This window comes from Drosophila albomicans, chromosome 3 (assembly GCF_009650485.2).
Source record: "Drosophila albomicans strain 15112-1751.03 chromosome 3, ASM965048v2, whole genome shotgun sequence".
NCBI lineage: Eukaryota > Metazoa > Arthropoda > Insecta > Diptera > Drosophilidae > Drosophila > Drosophila albomicans.
In genome coordinates this window covers 47,624,010-47,645,961 of record NC_047629.2, presented here as the reverse complement: position 1 = coordinate 47,645,961, position 21,952 = coordinate 47,624,010, and the positions used below count along the sequence as shown (strand labels likewise).

The window sequence follows — 21,952 nt, the reverse complement described above, 5'->3', positions numbered from 1 at the left end:
ACAGCATATACTTAAGTATGTGTATGCGGTAGTATGTGTGTGAGATGTGTGTGGGGCAGCACCGCAGGATCAATATCGATAGCAATGTACCAACTACTATATACCAAAAGTACCGATAACGAGTCGTTGTTTATGACAATCGTAACGACCGCTTTTGATTGGTGCAAAAGCGGAGTTATGTGGAAGGCTGTTGGCTGAAGCCATTCATTTACAATGTATGAAATTAATAATTGTTATTTATTATTGCCAGTTACCGCAAGTTAATAATTAAACAAAAAAAAAAAATACAATAAACATATTGTTAATAACTTTATGGCAGAGCTGCACATGTATTCTATGTATGTGTGGGTGGCCATTTCACAGTATGTATTTATGTATTTGTGTATTTATATGTGAGTTAAAAATTAGCAGCAAAGAAAACTTGTCAACCAAAAACAACGAAATTAAAAACTTAAGTAGAACATGTTGTTGTGTTGTCGTTTGTAGTAACAGAATATAAACAACTTAAAGGGAGTGTGTGTGAGTTTATGAGCAAGAAATTCAAAGAGAGCGTATTAGAACTAAAAAAAAAACAAAAAACAACCAAAAGAAAACGAAATGAAAAAAAAAATGAAAACAAGTTGGCAGCGCTGCTAAATTGCCTGCACACACACACACACACACTTGGCTTGAACAGCGACACAAACCTTTGTTTTGGTATATTGGTGTCTGTTGTTGTTGTAGTAGTGTTGTTGTTGTAAAGTTTGAGCGCTGTCTGAGAATTGAGTAGAAAGCGCTTGTGAAACGGTACAATTTTACGCTTGAGACTTGTGCCACCAGCAGCAGTAGTAGTTGTTGTTGTGAAGAATGAGGAGGAGGAGGAGTAGTAGGAAGTTGTTGAGGAGGAGCAGCCAAGACTGGAACTCGAACTGGAATGATGCGACGACGTTGACGACGCCCCCACCACAGACGCTGCTGCAGGTCGCTGGTGATGATGTTGTTGCTGTTGTAGTAGTTGTTGTTGTTGCTGCTGATAGAGCTGGAACGACGTTTTGCCACTGTTGTTGGCAGCACTGATGGCAGCACGCAGTGCAGGCGAATTGCCGCCGCTGCTACTGCTCTGCTGTTGCTGCTGACGCTGCTTGCTGCCGGCGCTGCTGCTGCCGCCGCCGCTGCATTGTGCGCTGAAATTTGGTGGGTTTTTTTTTTTGTGTTAAATTTTCAACTCAACTTTCAACACACATTTGATTCGCAGTCGCGCGCGCGTTTGCTGTGGTGAGTTTCGATTTGTCTTAACGGCTGTAAGCGTTTGATTAGAATGGCAACACATGCAACGCACACACACACAATTACACACAGACGCACGCACAATTAACTTATGATTAAAAATACATAAAAAAAAAACAAAAAAAATTATTTAATAATATTGCAATATTAGGGAATATACTGAATTCTGGTATTCTAGGCATGCCATCAAAGCGTTATACAAATCTCTCGATTACAATTCATATATATTCATAATATATCGATATCGATAAAAATTCAACACAAATCGCGCTACGAAAAAAAAAACAAATCACACATACTCCAAAAAAGAGAGACAGACAGACAGAGATAGATAGAGTAAAAGAGGAGTAGCAGGATCGTAACACACACAGTCACACATAAACACACACACTTGAAGTGCATGGTATAGGTGTTTGCTGGGTGGTTGGGTGCAGAGAAAAGTTAAAAAAAAAAAATCAAAGAGGAACAGGAATAGAAAAGAGAGACAGCGGGCGTTCGGTTTGCAAAGAGAAACTGCAGCGAGAAAAACTTACTTGGTGCATATGCAAGGAGCTTTCTGCATGGGATCCACAAAGTTCCACAGCTTTTGCCGCTGCTGTTGTTGTTGCTGCTGCTGCTGCTGTTGAATTTGCTGCTGGACATGCTGCTTGGAATCCGTTTGCTTCACATCCTCTTCCTCTGCCGGAATCGCTGCCGACGCTGACGTCGCTGACGCCGCGGCATCCACATGCAGTGTATTCATGATGCAATCCTGCCAAGCACGCTCAGGCATTTCAATGGCCGCCGTTGCTGGTATGTGAGTATTGTTGGTATTGAAGGTAAATCCCGATGTCGGACGCTGATCGTAGTACGGCTGAAACGTTAAACGTTCCAACGCACTCATCGCCTGCGTCGTCGTTGTTCCTATTGTTGTTGTTGCCTTCTTGTTGTTGTTACAGTTTCCATTCGTATTGCCGCCAGATGGCGCCACAATCGCCGCCTCTTTAATGGCCGCCGTTGGCATCGCTGCTGGCGTTGTTGCTGGCGCCATTGCGGCTGCTGCGGGCGAGGAGAGCGACGCAAGCACAGCTGGTTCGGCTGCCCCGCTGCCGCCATTCGCCTTGTACATCTCGGTAAACTCCATATGCTCCATGTCGTCCAGATCTGTGACTAGTACATAGTTCGTGGGGTGATACATCTTATGACCACCTGAAAGTAGCGGGAGATATTCGATTGGGATTAGCAAGTGGATTGAATGTGGATCGTATGTGTTTACTATGTATATTTAATGGAGGATCAAAGTGGATTGCATTTCAATGAGCATACTTATATTGTAGAAGATCGATTGGGATTAGCAAGTGGATTGCATGTGGATCGTATGTGATTGGGATGCGTATTTTATAAGGGTATCGAATGAGCTTACTTCATTTATTGACAGAGTTAACAAATATTTCAGTGTATTCCATGTGGATGGTATATGTTTGGGATGTGTATTTTGTGAAGGATCGAAATTCAATTCAAAAGAAGTTAACAAATATTTGAGGATCGCATAAGAAATTCATAAAGATTGGGATTAGCAAGTAAATTGCATGTGGATCGTATGTTCTTGGTATGTGTATTTTGTGGAGTACCATAGTGGATTGAATTTCAATGAGCTTAATTATAATGAGCTTTATTATAATTGTAGAGAATCATATTTTAAAAAATAGATCACACATTTGAAGATCGCATGAGTAATTTGTAAGGGCTCCTATTCTGAGCTTATAGTATAATGCGAATCGTAGGAATTCTATTCAAACCTTATGCTGGATGGTAGGAATTGTGAAAATCTCAGATTTAGATTAAAAATTTAAAGCATGTATACAGATGTGTGAAAAATAAATTTTTTTCAATAACAGCTGTCTAAATTGTAAAGCTTCCAGCTAACTTTACAAAAGTTAACGATAATTGCGATAGTGAAAATGGACTTTAAGACAGCTGTTCTTTAAAACAAAATAAAGATCAGTCAATGTAAAAAGCGAATACATTAAAAACATTCTTTTAAAGGTAAATTTTAGAAATTGTTTTTTATTTTTAAATATATATGATTTTAATATTCGACACAATCTCGCAAAGAATTGAAATTAAAGTTAAATTGTTGTGTATTATCGAAGAAAGGAATTTAGTTTATCTGGGAATAGATTTCAAATGGATCGTATGGGGAATTCAAGGGATAAATGTGTGATCTTTTAAGGGGTTTACCATGCTACTTCTTTTACTCACCCGACACCACCTCGACCACTGGCGGCACATCCGTGTTGTCCTTATTGCACAGCGGAAAAAACGATGCCCAATCCTCGAGAATCTTTTCGGCCATGGGATCGCTGGCCTTGTAACTGTTCCCAGTGAGTATTGCCGCAATGCCAAACGGTGCCAACATCACCTTCCTCGCCTGTGCCGGCGTCGTCGATGTCGTCGCTGGCTTCTCGGCTCCAGCCTCGATCAGCGGCGAAGCGGCAGGCAACGGTGTTGTGGCAGCAGCTGCGCCACCATTTGCCGCATCCTTGGAAGCCGAAGCATTGCCTTGGCCACTCGCCGCAGCGAAGGCTGCCGACGCCTCGGCCAGATGCTCCTTGGTCAAGGGACGCACGGCAGGATGTTCCCGCAAATCGATGGAGGCACAAACCGTGTCGCCATGCACAAAGAACGTAAACGAAAAGGACAAGTGTTGCGAACTAGAAGAAAGATGTAAGAGATATGTCAGCTAATCCTGTCAAGAATCAATTGGGGATTTGTGCCAGAAAGAACGATGCGATCGCATAGACTTCAATGCGAACGCACAGAGTTCCTGATTCATTTGATCTGGGATGATTACCGCGACAACCAGCGGAGTTACTTTCAACATCTGGTCATCGTCGTGTTGGCAAATGTCATCCAAAATGTGGATTCCATTTGGGATCGTAACTTACCTGCGTCCAAAGAGACGATCGCTTGAGGTGCAAGGCTGAACAAACCATTTGCCAAAGCGCACAATGTCCTTGGTGAGTACAAATCTGCGAGTAGGAAGAAATTAATGATTAATCCAAGTCTTTCTAAAGCATATCCAATAAACTCACCTCTCCATGAGATTGTGCAGCGCCTTGAAGAGCAGAGAGCGGCACTCGTAGGTCAGTTCACCCTTCCACGTGCCATTCCAAAGCGCTTGATTTGCTGCAATACAAAAAACAAAAGAAACCAGTTGGTTAACGGTGAGCTTTGAAAGCATATTAAAGCTTATAGTATAGAATAACTACTAACAGCTCTTATTAATTCAAGAAATTTATAGAATTTCTGGTTGCTAGTTAGTCAACGATGAGTTTCGAAAGCTTATTTGTATGGAAAAATTAAAAGCTCGTATTATTTAAAGGAATTTATAGAATTTATGGTTGCTATTTTAATTATTATTCTCCATATTATATACAAAAGGTAATTTTAAACTTATTAAGCAATTTTATTGATGTTATTATTATTAATTTACTAAAATAACGAATACAATTGCTTATTGCAATGAGATGAAAGACTCAGGGTTTCAGGCTTATTATTAATTTTAACTATATAAAGTTGTAAACTAATTTAAGCAACTCTTGAAACAAAACAATTTTATTTATTCAATCCCGTAATCCTTTAATGATGATTCTTTAATTTAAAATATATTAACAAATAATAAATTATTCATCATCAAAGTTTCTCTAGCAATAATATCATATAATTCCATTCTAGTAAGATCGTCAAATTATATTTTTTATACATAGAACAACTTTTCAATAAAAGTTTGGCTTAAAATATCGAATCACTTAACAACTTTTTGTAACAATTATAATTAAATGAATAAGATTAAAAAAAAAAGAGTATAGTATTGTTAGTGTCGATCACACTTTGTATAGCATCGATCCACAACAAGTTAATTTACACTTCTAATTGAGTTCCACACCCGCCCCCTACTCAATGGAATTTGTATTTAACTGGCGTGTGGAACGCATTTGAAAGGCGGAAAATAACCGCATAAAATAAGAGAAAAAGGCACGCGCGCGCTCTTCTTCATCTAGGCACGCACAAACACACACACACACACACATGCATACTTGGTGACAGCAAACAAGAGGAACAACGACAACAACAATCATAATAATAAGTGCAAAGGCAAACAACGCAAATCATTTTAGTGAGCAGCAAATTTGAAAGTGACGCGCGCGCGCTTATGAGAGCATTATTGAAAAGGCGAAATGATTTTGTTATTGTTTTGCGACGCGCGCATCCCAATGACAAATTTAACTCTGGTCGAACAGAGATGGATTAATAACAATGTTAGAGTGCGAGAGAGAGAGAGAGAAGGCGACAGTGTCTATGTAAATGCAAGTAAAAACAACAATGCGAGTGAAGCAGAGGAAGACAAAACGGTGCCCCTATAGGCAGAGAAGAAGAAGCAGAGGCAGAGGCAGAGGCAAATCAAAAGCGGAAGCGCAAACAAAATGCCACTTAAAACAAAAAGAGGCAACGACTACGACAAGTCGACGACTATTTACGTTGCGCCAGAGCGAGATAGAAAGAGGCGGCAGGAATAGTCGAGAAATTTTTTTTGGAAAATTCCAAGCATCTCACAAACACACACACATACAGACGTACACACGTACGTGAGACACCTACACAAGGCTGTAACTGCCGGTTTTCACCCTCAGCGCATTCAAAAACACACATACAAACAAACAAACAAGACAAAAAATTCAAGAAATAATAAGAGGCCAAAACACACAGAGGCGCAACATCCAAGCAATGTTGCAAAGATAATTACGTAAAGGTAAACAACATTATAAATAACAAAACACAAATGCAAAGAGAACAAGAGCGCGCGCCCCATTCACGCTCAAAAAAACAACAAAGCAGCAAAAAAAAAAAAAAAAAAAAAGAAACAAAGAGCGCACGCCGGCGAATGAGTGAGTAATAATGAGTGAATGAGCGAACTGAGTGTGAGTCCGAGTGACACGAGTGTGTGAGAGTGAGTGAGTGAGCGAGCAGCAAAGCAGCGAGTAACGACGTCACAATGCAGCAGCAGCGAACGACGCGACAGCGGCAAGAGCGTCGTCGTAGGCTGGGCTTTGGAAATGTATGCTTGTTGTTGTTGGTTTTCTTGTAGCTATGTAGTTGTAGTTGTAGTAGCTATAGTTGTTGTTGTTGTTGTTGTTACAAGCCTGCTTGTGGATTTCATTGTGTGTACCTTCTTTCAATGAGATCAGCGTAAAATTTTTAACCAGAGGGCAATGTACGATTATGTACGTGTGTGCGTTTGCGTACGTTTTTCTGAATGTGTGTGTGTGTGTTTGTGGGCTTATTTTTTCGCTAGTGTGACCAGCCAGGGGTCATATGCGAAGCCCGCAAAAGTTCAAAAGCTCGCACACACAAATACACACACACACACTCACTGTTCGAGACGAAACGTGCAACAGAATAATGTAAAAGTATAAAAGGGTAGCAACAGCTACATGGCTGGCTGCAGCCTCTCAAAGAAACAAAAAAAAGGCAAACCTACAAATTCTGCAAATATAAAATTGGCATTGCCGACAACGGCAACGACAGCGGCGACGTGATGCGGCTGCTGCTGCTGTTCATCGTCGTTACGCCGACTTGCGACTTCGTCGTCTGCAAGCCGACCAGGCAACCATCCGACCACCGCTGCTCAATGCAAATTCCAAATACAAGTACATATCTACACATACTTACATACAGGCATACGCATATTTATTATATACACGCATATGTGTGTGTGTGTTATTTTTTTTTGTAGCACGTGTGGTTTGTGCACATGTTGCTGCTGATTGAGAGACTCACGCAGAGCGACAGCTTCAAAGAGAGCGCGCGCCCACCCGCAAGAGAGAGAGAGTGCGAGAGTGGGTGAGTGAGAGGAGTGCACAGACAAACGCAACACTCACTGTTGCTGAGAGCGCAAGTGAGTGAGTGATGAGCGAATGAGTGTTGTTTGGCCAAAAAGTGCCGCTAGTTTTTCTAAAGCATGCACTCGCTCAACTGCTGCTGCTCTCCCACACACACGCACACCTTTTGCGCTCTCTTGATGTTGTTTGTGCGCTTGATGAAACGCTATTTTAGGTTAAAAATTTGCTGCCACAGCAAAATGTAAATGACGTGCGAAATGTATGAGTGTGTGTTTGTATGCTTATGCGTGTGTGTTGTGTTGTATTTTGAGTCTAAATAATTACAGAATTACAGCAATGAAATTCGTTGCAATGAATTGCGTGCAACAAGCGGTAGATGGCATGCAAAATCCACACATACAAATGCACATATATTGCATATGTGTGTATTTAATCAAGGTCAATAATCTGCTGCGATTGTGAGCGCACATTGAAAATTGGTTAATAAGCAAACCGCAGCAGCAACACACAAAAAACAGGTAAAGCGTCGTCGCAGTCGGCAAACGGAGCAAAAACGAATGCAAAATTTTGCCGTGCAGCAACAACAAAGCGCATTGTAATTAAGCTTTAAAACCAGTTTCGAAAAAAAAAAACAGCGCACAAATCTAAAGAGAGAACGAAACAGCGCACAATCACACACATACTCTCTAGCTAGAGAGCAGAGCGCAAGTAACTCTCTCACACACACCCACACACACATTGTACATGCAAAAGTTGAGCTCATAATTATTAGCCCCAATTGTGAGAGAGGGAGAGAGGCGCACACAAACACACATACACAATGTCAAAGCAGCAACAAAGTGACAGCTGTTTAAGGTAAACTGTATCAAGTTTGTGTGTGTGTGTGTGTGTGAGGAGAAGAACAACAACAACAGCCATTGGCAATGACAACAAGTAGCGGGGGCAACAAGCGAATAATCGCATAGTGTTGCTGTTTATGTCGTTTCTCGCCATCGTTCGAGTTGTTGCTATCGATATCGATATCAATACAATTTTGCAAAATCGAGTGAATATGACTTTGTTTCATTCTTTTGCAATTGATAATAACAAAATAACGGGCGCCATTGTGGGCATTGTGTGACGTCTGAGAAAGAACAACAACAACAACAAAATAAAACGCGTCGTTGCCTTTTTTCACTGGGCAGCGTCGCACACTCTCTTAATGTCTCTCTCTTTCTGGTTTCATTCACACGCAAATACACACACGCGCATACATACAAAATGTCAGTGGACAGCAGCTTTTTTGTTTGTTGATTGCGGCGACACAAAGTAAAAGGCTATAAAAAGCAAAGACAATTCGCACAACGTAATGTCAATGCAATTAGTCAATGTCCTTGTCATTAAAAAACAAAAAAATAAAACGACGAACGGGGTCGACAACAATTTCACCAGAGTCGAAACAGGCAGCGCAACGACAGTTACTGCGACAGCGGCAGCGACTGCGGCGCATTCAACTCGTCGCCTTATGACGTCGCACAATCGAAAGCAGACGTTAACTACGTTACGATTACGATAGCGATTACGTCGTTGGCTGACGTATGTTCACATGGTATGTTCATATTGTACATACACACATACATAGATACTGATTACAATGCGAGTGGAATTTTTGCCAGCCGCAACACAAAAATTACAAAGAGACACCAAGTGATAATTTGTGGTCAGAGATAGCGATAGCGCATATACTATGTGTGCATGGGAAGCCATGGGCAAAAATTAAATAAATATTAGCCACACGCCATACAACAAGAAAAAAAAACTACCGTTGCTCTACAGCTACAGCTACTACTGATAAGAAAAATGATGAAAAAATCTAAGTAAAAGCAAAAGCAATCATCATCGTCGAGGCTAACAGCAGCAAGTCCCCCTTAACAGCATTCTGAATTTGCCAAGGCGGCTACTACAACACACACACACACTTTCACACACAAATAAGCTTCAAAGAGAGCGCGCAACGAGAGAGCGAGAGAGAGGGAGCGCGCCCAAAAGCCCAAGTGAGAGCGCGCCATGCACAATACGAAACAAAAACATTGCAAATGACACAGGTGACGTTTTACGCGTGGGCTGACCGCAAGGCAACTCAGCGAGCGAGTGAGCGAGAGAGAAACAGAGAGAGGAGGGTCTGACTACTACTTCTGCTGTTGCTGACAGACGAGCGCGCCATGTGAGTGATTGTGTGTTGGGAGGGAGAAACACACACACACACACACACACGCGCGCGCGCGAGTTTATTTATTTGACATGCACATGTGTGTGTGCGTGTATTGTTTTGGTTTTCTCATGGGTACAACAAAATTTTTGCTGCGCTGCACGTTGCGGCCTTGAACGTTTTATTAAATTTATAAAGCTACCAGGCAATGTAACGGCATGTGATGCAAAACATCGATGTTTGCCGATATTTCTTATAGATCAATGTTTCCTTAAAATGTTGCCTAACGAAAGTTAAAACAACTATCAACTATAAAACTTTTCAATTTATTTATTGTAAGATTTTGTAAGAACTTTAAAACAAATTTAAACTGTCTTCACTAATAATCGAATTAAGTAGAGAATTTTGATGTATTTGTTTTATTAAATATATTTCCTATTATTGTATTATCATTATAATTTAAGGATGCTCTCATAATACAAAAACTAAAGATAGATCTATAATCGTAAATCAACAAAAATCGAATAACAAGCGTAATTTTAAAGCTGGAGTCGCGAATTTTGGTATATACAATAATAACTATAGTAATTGTCATTCCTGAAAATTTGGTTGCGATCAGATTGTCGAAGTTAGTAAAGAAATTCTTTTGTATGGGCAAAAACGCCTTCTTACTAGGGGTCTTAGTTGCTTTGCCTGACAATCTGGTATATTTACGGTATATTTTTAATGTGGTACTATATCGATATACCAAATACACCATTTGATATATTTTTAGTATTTTTGTAGTATAATATCACAATATTTTTCATTTATTCAAAATGGGAAGCGTGTATCTCATAGTCGAGCACTCTCGACTGTAGCTTTCTTACATGTTTCTATTTTCTTGTTTTGCTTACCTGCTACTTTTAGCAGCTCGGCATCGACGAGCTCACTGAGATCCGGCTCCTCGCCATACCAAAAGATCCACAGCTCCTTGGCGGCGGCAAGCGATAGAGGCGGGTGTACAGTAGTCGATGTGGTAATCTCAAAGTTTAAGGCATTCTGATCGGTGTTATCCTGCTTCGTGGATTGAACGCGTCGCCACACGCACAGCATATCCGCCTGCATGCATCGTGAATAGGATCGCAGTATCGGATCGGCCAGAGGATCACTCGATGCATTTGGCCGTTCGCCATTCACGAACTTTCGCCATTTTATTCCACACAAATCAGTCTGTGGAAGAGACAAGAAGGGAGATTCGTTATCATTTCAATGTTTACTCAATTAGAATATATCAAAGCGAAGGCAGATAAGCTCACAAAGTAAATAAATATATTTCGAAATCCATATTACACATTGTACAATCAATATGGTTGTAAAGTCTTTCACAGTTGTACTTCGATAAAGCAAAAGAGTGGAAATATTCTTTATCCGCACCTAACATAATTAATGCTCAAAGAATAACCAAGAATGTCCAATGTTATATGTATTTTTCAATTGTTTCGTAATTAATTATTTAATATCAAATTTACAAATATATACAAAAAATTTGTAAATCAAAGAAATATATAATTCTAATAGTTTATTAGTTTATTAGGCACAGAATATTGTTGAAAAGTATTTTGGAATGTTGAAAAAAAAAAAAATTTTCTTGAATGGAAGTGTGCCTTAAGTTTATTTTACGTTAAATTAACATTTGTTGTAAAATTATTAGAACGATGTCTATTTAAACTTTGAAGTATTGATTTAAAAATAAATTCTAAATTATCAATTTTATGATCCAACATAAATCAGTTGTCTTGTACAATACATTTTTTATACATTTCCGTAATTCAGTAAATTTTTATATATAAAATTATGAAGCGATTGTAAAAAATGAAATTGCTAATAGGACCTTTTTTTCTTAATGTTTATATTGAAAAATAAATTATTAAAATAAAACATTGAATTTCGATTTGTCAACTGAAAATGTATTATTTAAAATTGCCTTTTACAAGTTTTTTCATAAAGTATAATATTTGCTTTTCATGTTTCTTGATTCCTTAATTACATTAATCCATTTAAGTAAAAGAAATTAAGTTGGTTTGTGCTCTCATTTTGTAATATTAAAATAAAATGTATAATATAAAGTAAGCCTACTAAATTATATCTAGCATCTCCATCGTACTGGGTGATCACTGTAGCTTCTGCTAACTGTATCTAACTGAGATAACACCTACGCTTTGTTTACAAATCCCACACGCAACAATCTACTAACTAAGCAGCTACCACCTACAAAAGCTCCGCACAACAAAGCGCGTCAGTGTTGCAAAACGCTAAGCATACAACCACACACACAAACACACACACACACACATATACGCAGCACACACATTCCACAATCGCTGCACTTGTAACAGAAAACAGAAGCAAAAAAAAAACGAAAGGCGCATACAAAGCAAAGCTCAAAACAAAAGCACAAGCAGCAGCAGCAGAAGAAGAAGCAGACGAAGAAGAGGCAGCAGAAGAACACGACAACGACGAGCCACAATTTTGAAAGAAAAGCCAAAAGCAATAAAAAAAAAACACAACAACAAAACTGAAAAAAAAAAAAAAAACTGGCTGGGGTCTCTTTGGTGTCTTTGGCTCGTCATTGGCGGCTTCCGTTGTGCGAGTTGCGAGTTGCCGTTGTTGTAGCTTGTGTTGTAGTTTGTAGCTTTGGAACAAGTTGTCGTTGTTGCTGCCGCTGCTGTGGCAAGCACAAATCAATGGGCCAAAGACAAAAAGCGTTGGCCAAGAGAGCGTTAAGCGTAGCACAAAAAAACACTACGAGAGACTCGAGTACATACACACACACAATCGCGTCATAAACATAGCCAAATAACTGCACCTCACACACATACATAGCATATTCACACACATACATATTCAGTCGCAGTCTCGCGCAAAGTGAACAACAACAGCAAGCAGAGCAAAGCAGCAAAAGGTATTCCCCAAACCACGAATGGCTGCCGACTGCGCTGCCGACGAGCGTCGCCCCCAACAACACCGACAGCTACAACAACAAGAGACCGTCGCGTCGTCGTCGTCGTTCCACATTCTTCCGTACATTTGATTTTGTATTTTGTATTTCGGATTCTCAGGGGGTATCGCAATTTTGTGTTTTCATTTTCGCTCTCGTTTTTACAACTCGCTACTCTTTATGCATATGCGAGTGTGTGTGTGTTGCGACTTTTTATGTTTACTGGCCTTTTACTTTTTTTGGGCGAGCAATATATTTAATAAAAAAAAAATCATTCCTTCCACTTCCCCTACTGCTCTTTTGAGCGTTTTTCAACATTGTCATCGTCATCGTCTCACACGGCAACAAACAAAAACAACGGCAGCAATCTCAACGTTTTGGGTCGCCGTCTTTTATCTGCCGACGTCAGCGACGGCGGCGTCTCGTTGCATACTCGTCTCTTTCATTTTTCTTTTTGTTTCTTTCTATTATTTTTGCGATATTCATATAGGCAAACAATGTTCAATATGTGTGCGTGTGTGTGTTTGTGTGGCGGCTGCTTTGGGGCTTGCGCTCATTTCGCCGCTGGGACACATTTATTACAGCAGGTGTGTGTGTATGTGTGTTAAACTCTCTCGCGCGCTCTTTACATCAGCATGTGTGCGTGTGTGTGTGTTATCATTCTGACACGCTTCGCTTTGCTTGTGTTTGTTCACGCGCGCGTGCCTCCCAAGTTCAAGCTGTCGTCGTTTTATTTCTGTTGCTGCTGCTACCTCACTCACTCATTTACTCTTTGTGTGCGTGTGTGTGTTGCGCTCTCCGTAATTGGGTCTGCCTGTTGTCCACTACAAAGTTGCGCTCTCTCTCGCACAACGACATCGTCACTCGCCGCTCTCTCAGAGAAAGTTTTGCGCGTTTGTTATTGTTTCGTTATTTCGTACAGCGTTCGTTGGCGCGTCGTCGTCGTCGTCGCCGTTGTCTTCGTCGGCCATTCTCTCACAGTCTGCTTTTAGGGGGGCGGGGGGAGGGCTGAGAGTCGCTTTGGAGCACGTTGACTTGTCGAAGCTTAAGCTACCATTTGAGCTTTTCTTTTGCTACATCTATTTTTGTAGTTGTTGTCGCTCTTGTTGAGCGAGATTCATTAAAGAAATATGCCACTGAAAAAGAAAGAAGAAAAAAAAAGAAACGGCGTTGCGACCCGGCCAACTAGACGCCGCCGCTAAAGAAGAACCTGTTATGGCCGGTCACTCAGCCGCATGAGGAACCCACTCACACACTCACACGCACACATTCGTTATTTGTTGTTGCTTTCTTTTCTTTTGGCCTGACTTGTTTGCTGTCTATTCCCCCATCCCCCTTTCGTACTCTCATATGCATAGTTCCGCTTTGTGCGTGCTTTTTCTGATTATGTTTCGAATGGGGGGAAAATAACGTTACCAGGCAAAGAGCGTGAGAGAGTTGCTGGGAGTTGAGAAAAATATCAATAAACGCGCTGTGCGCACGCCTATCGCCTATCGATAACAATCAGCTGTCAACACTGAACCCAACTGAACTGCACTGAACGAAGCGAAGCGATCAACGTGGGTGGGCATGAGACACCCTGTGCTGCATTGTCACTGACCTAGATCTCAAAAGGCAAATTGGCAAAGAACGGAAATGGAAATTAAACGTAAGAGCAAAAACAAAAATATATGGCTAGACAAAGAGAGGGACAAAGACAGAGAGAGAGCGTTGTTTTCTGTGCGTTTCTTTACTTACCAAGGCATAGAAGTTTGTATGGCAATCCTCCAAACTTGCGCCGTTTGTCTGATGATTTTGATGCGTCATAGTTCTTGGCTTTTTATTTTTGCACAACAGCAGCACCTCATTTTCTCAAGATGATGAAACAAGTATTGTTGGAATTGTGGTGAGAAATTTCGATTGTGGTAAATTTTTAGATATTTTCTAGTATTTCTTTTTGTTGTATATTTGTTATTTGCACATTTGTTATGATTTCAATTGATATATTCTTTTTTCTTTTTTTTTGCTGCCTCTCTTTGCTCTTCTTCTGTATTGATTCTAATACGACGGCGGCGACGACGGTGACGGAGACACAGATACAAACACGAATACAGATGCAGAAGAGATACGGAGAGACATACACACACTCACACACATACAAGGGGACACGCACAAACACGGACGTAGAGGCACACAGACACGCACGTACACAGTGACACGAATTGCGTTTGTTTTGAGTGAATTTTTCGTATTTTGCAGTTGTTGATGATGCTGCTGCTGCTGTTGTTGTTGTAGCTGTTGTAGATGTCGCTGCTGCTGTTGTTGTTGTAGCTGTTGTAGTTGATGTTGTTGCGCAGCTGTTGCAGTTCACAACTGTTGTTGTTTGTTGTATTTGTAGAAGAACAAGAACATTGAATTTGTTATTATAATAAATATTTGTGTATTTGCATGATTATTCTTATTAATATTTGCAATTTGTATTTTTTTCTAGCTATTTTCCAATTTCACATTTTGTTTTTGTTTTGCACTAAAAATTGAGATTCGCATTATTTGCAATTCTTGTTTGTTGCTGCTGCACATATAATTTTTTCCTTTATATTTCCGAAAGCGAAACACGTTCAGGTTAAATCAATTTCGAAATCAGCAACATCATCGCAGAGAGAGAGAGAGACCGAATTGGCAAAACGTATTGCACTCACACACAATTGCACTCACATTCCACTTCACTCGGTCAGTTCACTCCATCATTCATTCACTCACTCAGCCACATACACGACAATGAAAAACAATTTTGTATTTGTCTTATTGTTCGTTCACTGCGTTGCTTTGCTTTGCTTGCTTGCTTATTTGTTGCTTGCTCTCTCATACACATAAACACATACACCGACACGTTCATATGCGGCAATTACAAGGGTGGACGGCCGCCATAGCAGCAATGCTAATGCTCCACACTCTCTCTCTCGCATCTTGCTCTCCCTCGCCCTGGGGCTGAACCACTGTCCATTCATTCGACGTACAAAGAGAGCACAGCACACACACGCGCGCAGAGAGCCATCTCGAAAGAGAGAGCGCGCGCTTAAGCGAGACACAAAAATTGACTTTTTCAAGGCGCGCAGACGACGTGACGAGACCGACTACAATAACAACAACTACTACTATTGGGGTGCTTTGCATGTGTGTGTGAGCGAACGAGTCTCACACATACACACACAAACACCGACGCACGACGACGATGAAAGTCGTTGGGTTTTCGTTAATCGTTGATGTAGACAAAAAAAAAAACATATCGAAAAAAGAAATACAAAAAAATAGGTATGTAGTTTTTTTTTTCTTCTTTTTTAGGCTACACACACAGTTTATTCGAAATTGAGTAAATAAATATGTGTATGCATAATGCTGAATGCTTTGTTTTTCTCCTCTTCGTCTGTCTGACTGTCTTTTTTTATTTTGCGCGTGATTTGATTTTTTTCTGGTTGCGCTATTTGTTGCAGTGTATGCACTTTGGAAATACCATTTTCATTTTTCTGTATACATTTTTCGTATTTCGATTTTTCCCATCCACACTCACATAGTGAGTGAGTGCACAAATAATATACATAAATGATTTATTTGTGCGGTTTGCTTGTTTTTTTATTTTGTGGACACACTGCGGAGCTGGCAAGAAGAAGCAGCAGTCAAATGAGTAATAGTAAATTGTAATGAGTTTGTGCTTAAAAAGGCACTCACACACAGATGCACACACGAGCGCGTACGAGACACACACACACACACACAGACACGTACAGAGGCATCAACAGTGGTGACACTCGATGTAAATATTGCTAATCTATTTGTATCGAACTTGCACCTTGCACCGCTCTTATTTCAATTTATACACAATAATATATGCATACTATTTGAAATTTATAACTCAATATATACATTGAAACGAATATACACACAATTAAATATATATGTACTATGTATATAAATGTATAATACGATTTTTCTCGCTTTTCGCACAACAACCAAATGACGAGTCAGAAAATTTTAAACCGACTGCGAGACCGAAACCGTTTCTGCTGCGACGACGACGCGACATCGCCACACACAATGGAAATTTCGCTCGCCTAGCTTTGGCTCGCTTGCTGCTGCTGCCTTTTGAGTGTAGTTCCTAAAAAAAAAAAATACAAATACAAGAGAGCGTACCAACTAAATAGTAGCAACGAGTAGCGAGAATCGGAATCAAACAGCAGCAAGCAGCAGCAGGCACTCAAAAGAAGATTTGTCAGTTCTCTCCGAACGAATATAGCGGCGTTTTGCTCATTTTGCAATTGAGAGAGCGTGAGAGAGCACCGCATCCAAACAAGTTTGTTTGCACGCTTGTGTGTGTGTGTGCTGTTTATAATACCATCTCGCTCTCCCGTTGCCGCTCTCACTGTGTCTGTGTGTGTTGCTCTCTTGCTTTTGTGCATCGCCCTCTACTTCGAATGCTGCTGCTTGGCTGCTTAGGGATGCAACTTTTTTTTTTGAAAACCGGAGAATAACCAGATCGATTTGCTTGAAATATGGCGCAGACAAAATGGCCAGACTATGTTTTTTCTCAAATAGTTTTTACGAGATAATTTCTTGCATAGCAGAGGAAGTGTTGTGAGAGCTGTAAAAGCAACAGCGATCGGCAATCGGTAGCTTTAATCCATTTTTGCAGAGAAGAAATTCAAAAGAATCTACATTCAAATCAGTTGGCTTCATGTTTTATGCACTACACAACACTAAGCACACACACACATGCACGCATATGCATATAGAGTGCGAAACGTGATACATAGACAGCATTCCTCTCGCATTCACACGCACACACACATACACTCGCACACAGCGGCAGTGACAAACGTACACACACACAGATACAAATGTAGCAGTGACGCGAGCAACCACTTTCGTAGTTTTTCTTTCCACACATACATATCTCTTCTCTCACTATATATTTTTTGTATTCGCCATAATTGTTCAATCTTCATTTTGCATTCGCATTCCAATTGTAAATTGTTTTTGCTTGCAGCTTATTAATTATTTTACAATGGATGCCGACGACGACTTTTTGTCGTCTGTTCCTTTCTCATATATGTATGTACATATCTACACACACTCACGCACTTCACCGACTCACACACGGACACTCACTCACTCACAAAATGATCCCCTTTCCAGCGGCAAATAGCACAATTATTTTAATGCTCTTGCGGAAATATTCAAATGCAGTTAATGCAGTTTAATGTGTAATAATTATGGCTCTGATATTTAAACGATTGCACTGTTATTATTATTGATGTGTATTATTTTTAATGTGCTTCATTTAGGCTCTACGTATATCTCTCTTTCACTCTCTCTCTCTCTCTTTCGTTTGGTCTTGCTCACTGCTCGACACACATACATATTATCTCATGTACATGCATGCAGATGTATGTATGCAGATGTACATATGTGTATGTATGTACATATTTTTCGCATTTCTTTGGCTTTGACTCTTTTTTATCATTTACATTTCTTTCTTTTATTTTATTTTTTTGCGCGATTTGTGCCACTTTCTATTCACATTTTGGATGAATTTTGCACTTGTTAAAACGACCGGCGCACGTTATTCCGCCGTGCGTTAAATTTGCACGCACGCAATTGGCGGTATATAGAAATTTAAAAATTTTAATTAAAATTCACACGGAGCAAATTTTTCCAGGAACGAAACTGCCGTTTTCTTTGCGTTTCTTCGACCGAACGTCGCGACGCAGTGTTGGCTAACGCCCCAATGCCAAGCGTTGCATTCGCTGAGTTGTCCAGCTGTTTGCCAACAACTGGTACGCAGCTCACATTTTGTAGACAGTATTTAATACATATTTTTCATTGTGTCGAAAATAAATATTGCTTGCAGATAGTGACGAAAGAATATTTGAAATTAAAATAGACAAATGAAAATGTCTAGAAACATTGCAAACACAAAATGGCAGACAGTATGTTCAAACAAATATACCAAACTATTGTCATTTCAAAAATATACCATTAAATTTTAGCATTTATAAGTGCTAATATATAACGCTATCGAAAATCATTTATATACGAAAAAATGACAAATTTTGATTTGAATGAGTATATATTATATTATTTATTTATAAAAATAGCCACCCTGTTGCAAATAAAAATAATCCCACGTACTGGTGCAAATACCTATCGAAAGCTGAACTGTATAAAGCGCTATCGATATTTCGTGCTTTGCGTGTCCAAAGTATTAGATATTATTTATTTTTATGTTTTCGCTGTTAAAATGGCAACAAAATTGAATGTAAACATACGAACGCTGCTCACCAACTGTGAGGATCTTGCCAAAAGCGAAAGCAACTTTTGGCGCCTGCAAAAGTTCCTTAAATCGCTAGACACAATGATTGCCGAGCTGGCGGCAATGGATGAGTGAGTTTTTATCAATAAAAACAATTTGGAGTTGACCCACAAAACGCTGATTACACGTCACTGCACACACAGTCCACAAAGTGCGAGTCGCATACCCGGCTACCAAGAACGTTTGGAGAACCTCAAACAGCTGACTGGCTATACAAGTAAACCGGCAACTGGAGGAGGTGGAGGCAATGGGGAGATTGCGTTGCAGGAGATGCGGCAATTGCAGAACACGGCCAAACACAATGAGATACGCAAGGACTTGTTGCAAGGTAAGCTACGACACAAGCACTTGGTTAGCGAATATACAAATCAGTTTAAAGATTTCTTCAGAGAGCAATCTCTCTTAGTTGAGACACAAACGATAACGGGTATTTCAACCAGTGCTTAGCAAAGACACGAACCAAATCTTAAAGGTGTTTTATTATTATTTCAAAGATCAATCTCGCTAAGCTATGAAACAAAGTCTTAAACACATTTATAACATTTTAAAATGAAAGCTAAAGCTCAGTTTTCTTTAACCAGATGGAGACACATTGCGCCGTCGACGTGGCAACGAAGAGGCAACAACGACAACAGGCGCTGCTGGGGCAGCTGGAGCGGTGGAAACTCCCGGCGGCAGCAGCATGAACGAGGCTGTCAAGTATTATAATAATGCGCAGGAGAAGATTACGGAACATATGCTGTCGTTGACACGCAATCTCAAGGAGCAAACAGAGACGGCAAATCGCATCATCAGGCGAGACACTGAAGTGGTCTCGAAATCTACAGGAATGGCGGATCGCAACATCAATTCGCTGGGCAAAGAGGCCGAGAAGTTGGAGCAGCATTCACGCAAAGCCTACAAATGTTGGCTCTGGCTAATGATTGTGTTTGTCATTGTAGTGTTTATCGGTGAGTTAGAAATCTCTACTTACACTCGTGGAGATGAGAGATTAAGTTCCGTTTTTTGTTTTGCTCTTTCAGGCATGGTGCTGTTCATGAAGATTATGAAGAAGAAAAAGACGTGAGCGGAGAGTTCAATAGGTTATCCCCTAGCTAAATGGTGTAAACAGCGAGATAAAGCATTAAAGCAAGCAACGATTTATTAATATATATGTATATTATATGTGTGTATTCCATTTGCCATTATGTATATAGTTTCATCTATTCGGCTGCTATCAGCTCTGTGACGCCATCCTTGGTGATCAGCTGCAGCAATGCACCAGACTTGGGACGCTCCTCGTTCAGTGTCCACTTGTTAAACAATTGCGCCACCTCAGTAAGCGGTGTCCAGCTGCCAAAGTCCGCTTTGGGCATCCATTTGCGGTTCATGGGAGTATCCAGGGTGACGGGCAAAATGGAAACAACCAACGCATCGTTGGGCAAACCCGAATCCTTGCCAGCCAGCGAGCGTGTCAACTGATGCACTGCAGCCTTGGCCATGCCATAGCCAATCATGCCAGGTGTGCCCTCCAAAGCGGGCTTGGCGCCCGTCAAAGCCAACAGACCGCCATCCTTGAGATGTTGTGCAGCCAAGGCGGCCGAAATGCTCGAGCTCCAGACGCTCTGGCGCCACATCAAATCAGCATTCTTGGCGAGATCTAAATGGAGTTAAGAGTATTAAATAAGTTGAGTTGATTAAGTAGTGGATTAAGTAGTTGTTTAACTAACCTTTCTTGGCATTTCCACCTGCCCAACCGCCTGCCACACAGATGACAGCGTCCAGTTTGTTGCCGGCCAGAGATTCGGCCACTTTGCCAATCACTGAGCTCTCCTGCTCCTCCCAACTGGCGTCGCGTGGCACCACAACACTGACATCGGCCTTGTCGTTTTCACTCAAGTCAATGCTGCCGACCCACTGAGAAAGATTGGTTACAACAAACAATGGCAATTAACAATTGTTAGCATGAAAAAAAAAATTGTTAGATTTCGATTTCGAGGGTCATGAAAGTGAAAGGCGTTTCTATATTTTGTTGTATAATTTAAGTATGTTTTTTTTTTATATTTCTATCCGTTTGTTATCAGTCTTTAATCTCTAAAACTAAAACAGTTTGGGCTACGGAAAAATTATTCTTGAAGCCGGTTTCTCATTTAGTCATTTGCTACCGCTTAAACAAAATGATAGCCAAGATTAAAGCAATGTGGCTTTCTCTATATCTTTTAACTTATAATAATAAGAAAGTAGATAACATAATAATTATTAAGTACAAAAGATAATAAGCTGTGCATACTCAAAGACCTTGAGCAAATCAATTGATTTTTTGTTCCCACGCCTTATCTCTGAACTTGAGGTTAAAAAACCTTTATAATATTAAACTTGATTATTTTTATTTAAATTTTATGGCAACACTTTACGCTACCGCAATTTAAAATTTTAATAAGAAACCACATTCTAAAAAGTTGCTGATAATTTCATTACATTATTATAAGCTTGCAAATTATTCCAGAATTTTGTTGTTGCTCTAGCTACACTTAACTCTTTTGTCTTGCGAGTGTCTCGTAGTCGAGCATACTCAACTGTTTTTTTCTTCCTTTTTTGTGGTACTTACAAAGTTTTTGGACTTAAAGTGATCAACGCAAGCGGAGCCCAATGCTCCCTTTCCTCCATAGACGACGACGCGACCCGCGGACATTGTACGTGCTGCCAGTTTAACGCTTTCAACTCAACTGAGCGCGGCTCAGTCACAAAACGTACGCAAAAAATAATAAACTTGTAATTCGATCGAATGGAATGACTCAAAAAGCAACAACAACAACTACGAAGTTGACTGGCCGGTTGGGGGTTTTTGGCCTGAAAGCGAGTTTATTTGACGTTAATTAGAAACACGGCGGTTGATTATTGTTCAGGTATTTCGCATTAATTTAATTCAAAACAAGAGCGAACAAGCTTTTTGTGCCGTGCGTGCAACAAGTGCAAAAATATAATCAATAATTTGATGATGGTGGAAATATCGATGACACTATCGATATTAAGAATCGAAGTTTTTGAATTTTATAAACTTCTGTTTTTTATCAACGAACTTGTTTTATAAATCAAATAATTCAATCAGTATAAATGGTATATTATAAAATTGGCTGTATTTGTTTATTAAACAGAAATTCGAAAATATTTTTACAAAAATTTAGAAACCGTCCATTTAAAAATCACGATATGATCTGGTATATTTTCATCAAGGCGCGTTTTTTAAATTGCATTTCTTTTCAAATTTTTCAAAAACCTAAAAACCTAAATGCTGTTGTGTATTCTTCCCA

General features: G+C 40.0%; 3 protein-coding genes and 1 long non-coding RNA gene across 7 annotated transcripts in view; 2 read left to right on the top strand and 2 right to left on the bottom strand.

Moving 5' to 3' along the window:
• The window catches only part of LOC117571834 (mediator of RNA polymerase II transcription subunit 13), a 28,267-nt gene extending 10,187 nt beyond the window's left edge, over nt 1-18,080 (bottom strand). The window contains exons 1-8 of one of the 4 annotated variants that reach the window (XM_052005765.1): nt 17,818-18,080; nt 14,054-14,822; nt 10,233-10,548; nt 4,341-4,434; nt 4,194-4,277; nt 3,508-3,959; nt 1,800-2,454; nt 687-1,163 (exon numbers count right to left, since the gene is read on the bottom strand). In XM_052005765.1, the coding sequence (XP_051861725.1) occupies nt 687-1,163; nt 1,800-2,454; nt 3,508-3,959; nt 4,194-4,277; nt 4,341-4,434; nt 10,233-10,548; nt 14,054-14,122 (2,147 nt within the window). In that variant the 5' untranslated portion in view covers nt 14,123-14,822; nt 17,818-18,080. Of the gene's footprint in view, nt 1-686; nt 1,164-1,799; nt 2,455-3,507; nt 3,960-4,193; nt 4,278-4,340; nt 4,435-10,232; nt 10,549-14,053; nt 15,543-16,236; nt 16,252-17,817 lie in introns of those variants that run through there. The other 3 variants (XM_052005764.1, XM_052005766.1, XM_034254214.2) reach the window with 3 other exon arrangements.
• Nucleotides 2,452-3,021, top strand: LOC127565735 (uncharacterized). Its single transcript, XR_007955084.1, has 3 exons — nt 2,452-2,651; nt 2,702-2,854; nt 2,933-3,021. It is a non-coding gene; the product is annotated as an uncharacterized LOC127565735 (long non-coding RNA).
• Nucleotides 18,081-18,508: 428 nt separating the features above from the next.
• Nucleotides 18,509-19,834, top strand: LOC117571838 (vesicle transport protein USE1). Its single transcript, XM_034254226.2, has 4 exons — nt 18,509-18,733; nt 18,806-18,990; nt 19,244-19,612; nt 19,685-19,834. Exons 1-4 carry the CDS (start codon nt 18,591-18,593, stop codon nt 19,726-19,728), a joined length of 741 nt encoding a protein of 246 aa, XP_034110117.1. The 5' UTR covers nt 18,509-18,590; the 3' UTR covers nt 19,729-19,834.
• LOC117571840 (dihydropteridine reductase) lies at nt 19,779-21,598 on the bottom strand. Its single transcript, XM_034254228.2, has 3 exons — nt 21,250-21,598; nt 20,372-20,558; nt 19,779-20,301 (listed from the first exon to the last, which is right to left on the bottom strand). Exons 1-3 carry the CDS (start codon nt 21,331-21,333, stop codon nt 19,865-19,867), a joined length of 708 nt encoding a protein of 235 aa, XP_034110119.1. The 5' UTR covers nt 21,334-21,598; the 3' UTR covers nt 19,779-19,864.
• Nucleotides 21,599-21,952: the final 354 nt, after the last annotated feature.

Excerpts from the sequence above, each read along its gene's own strand:
- LOC117571838 (XM_034254226.2), top strand. The coding sequence starts at position 18,591 with ATGGCAACAAAATTGAATGTAAACATACGAACGCTGCTCACCAACTGT. Across the intron at positions 18,734-18,805 it reads GAGCTGGCGGCAATGGATGA|TCCACAAAGTGCGAGTCGCA; the intron begins GTGAGTTTTTAT and ends CTGCACACACAG. Across the intron at positions 19,613-19,684 it reads TGTCATTGTAGTGTTTATCG|GCATGGTGCTGTTCATGAAG; the intron begins GTGAGTTAGAAA and ends TTGCTCTTTCAG.
- LOC117571840 (XM_034254228.2), bottom strand. The coding sequence starts at position 21,333 with ATGTCCGCGGGTCGCGTCGTCGTCTATGGAGGAAAGGGAGCATTGGGC. Across the intron at positions 20,559-21,249 it reads ACTTTAAGTCCAAAAACTTT|TGGGTCGGCAGCATTGACTT; the intron begins GTAAGTACCACA and ends AATCTTTCTCAG. Across the intron at positions 20,302-20,371 it reads AGGTGGAAATGCCAAGAAAG|ATCTCGCCAAGAATGCTGAT; the intron begins GTTAGTTAAACA and ends AACTCCATTTAG.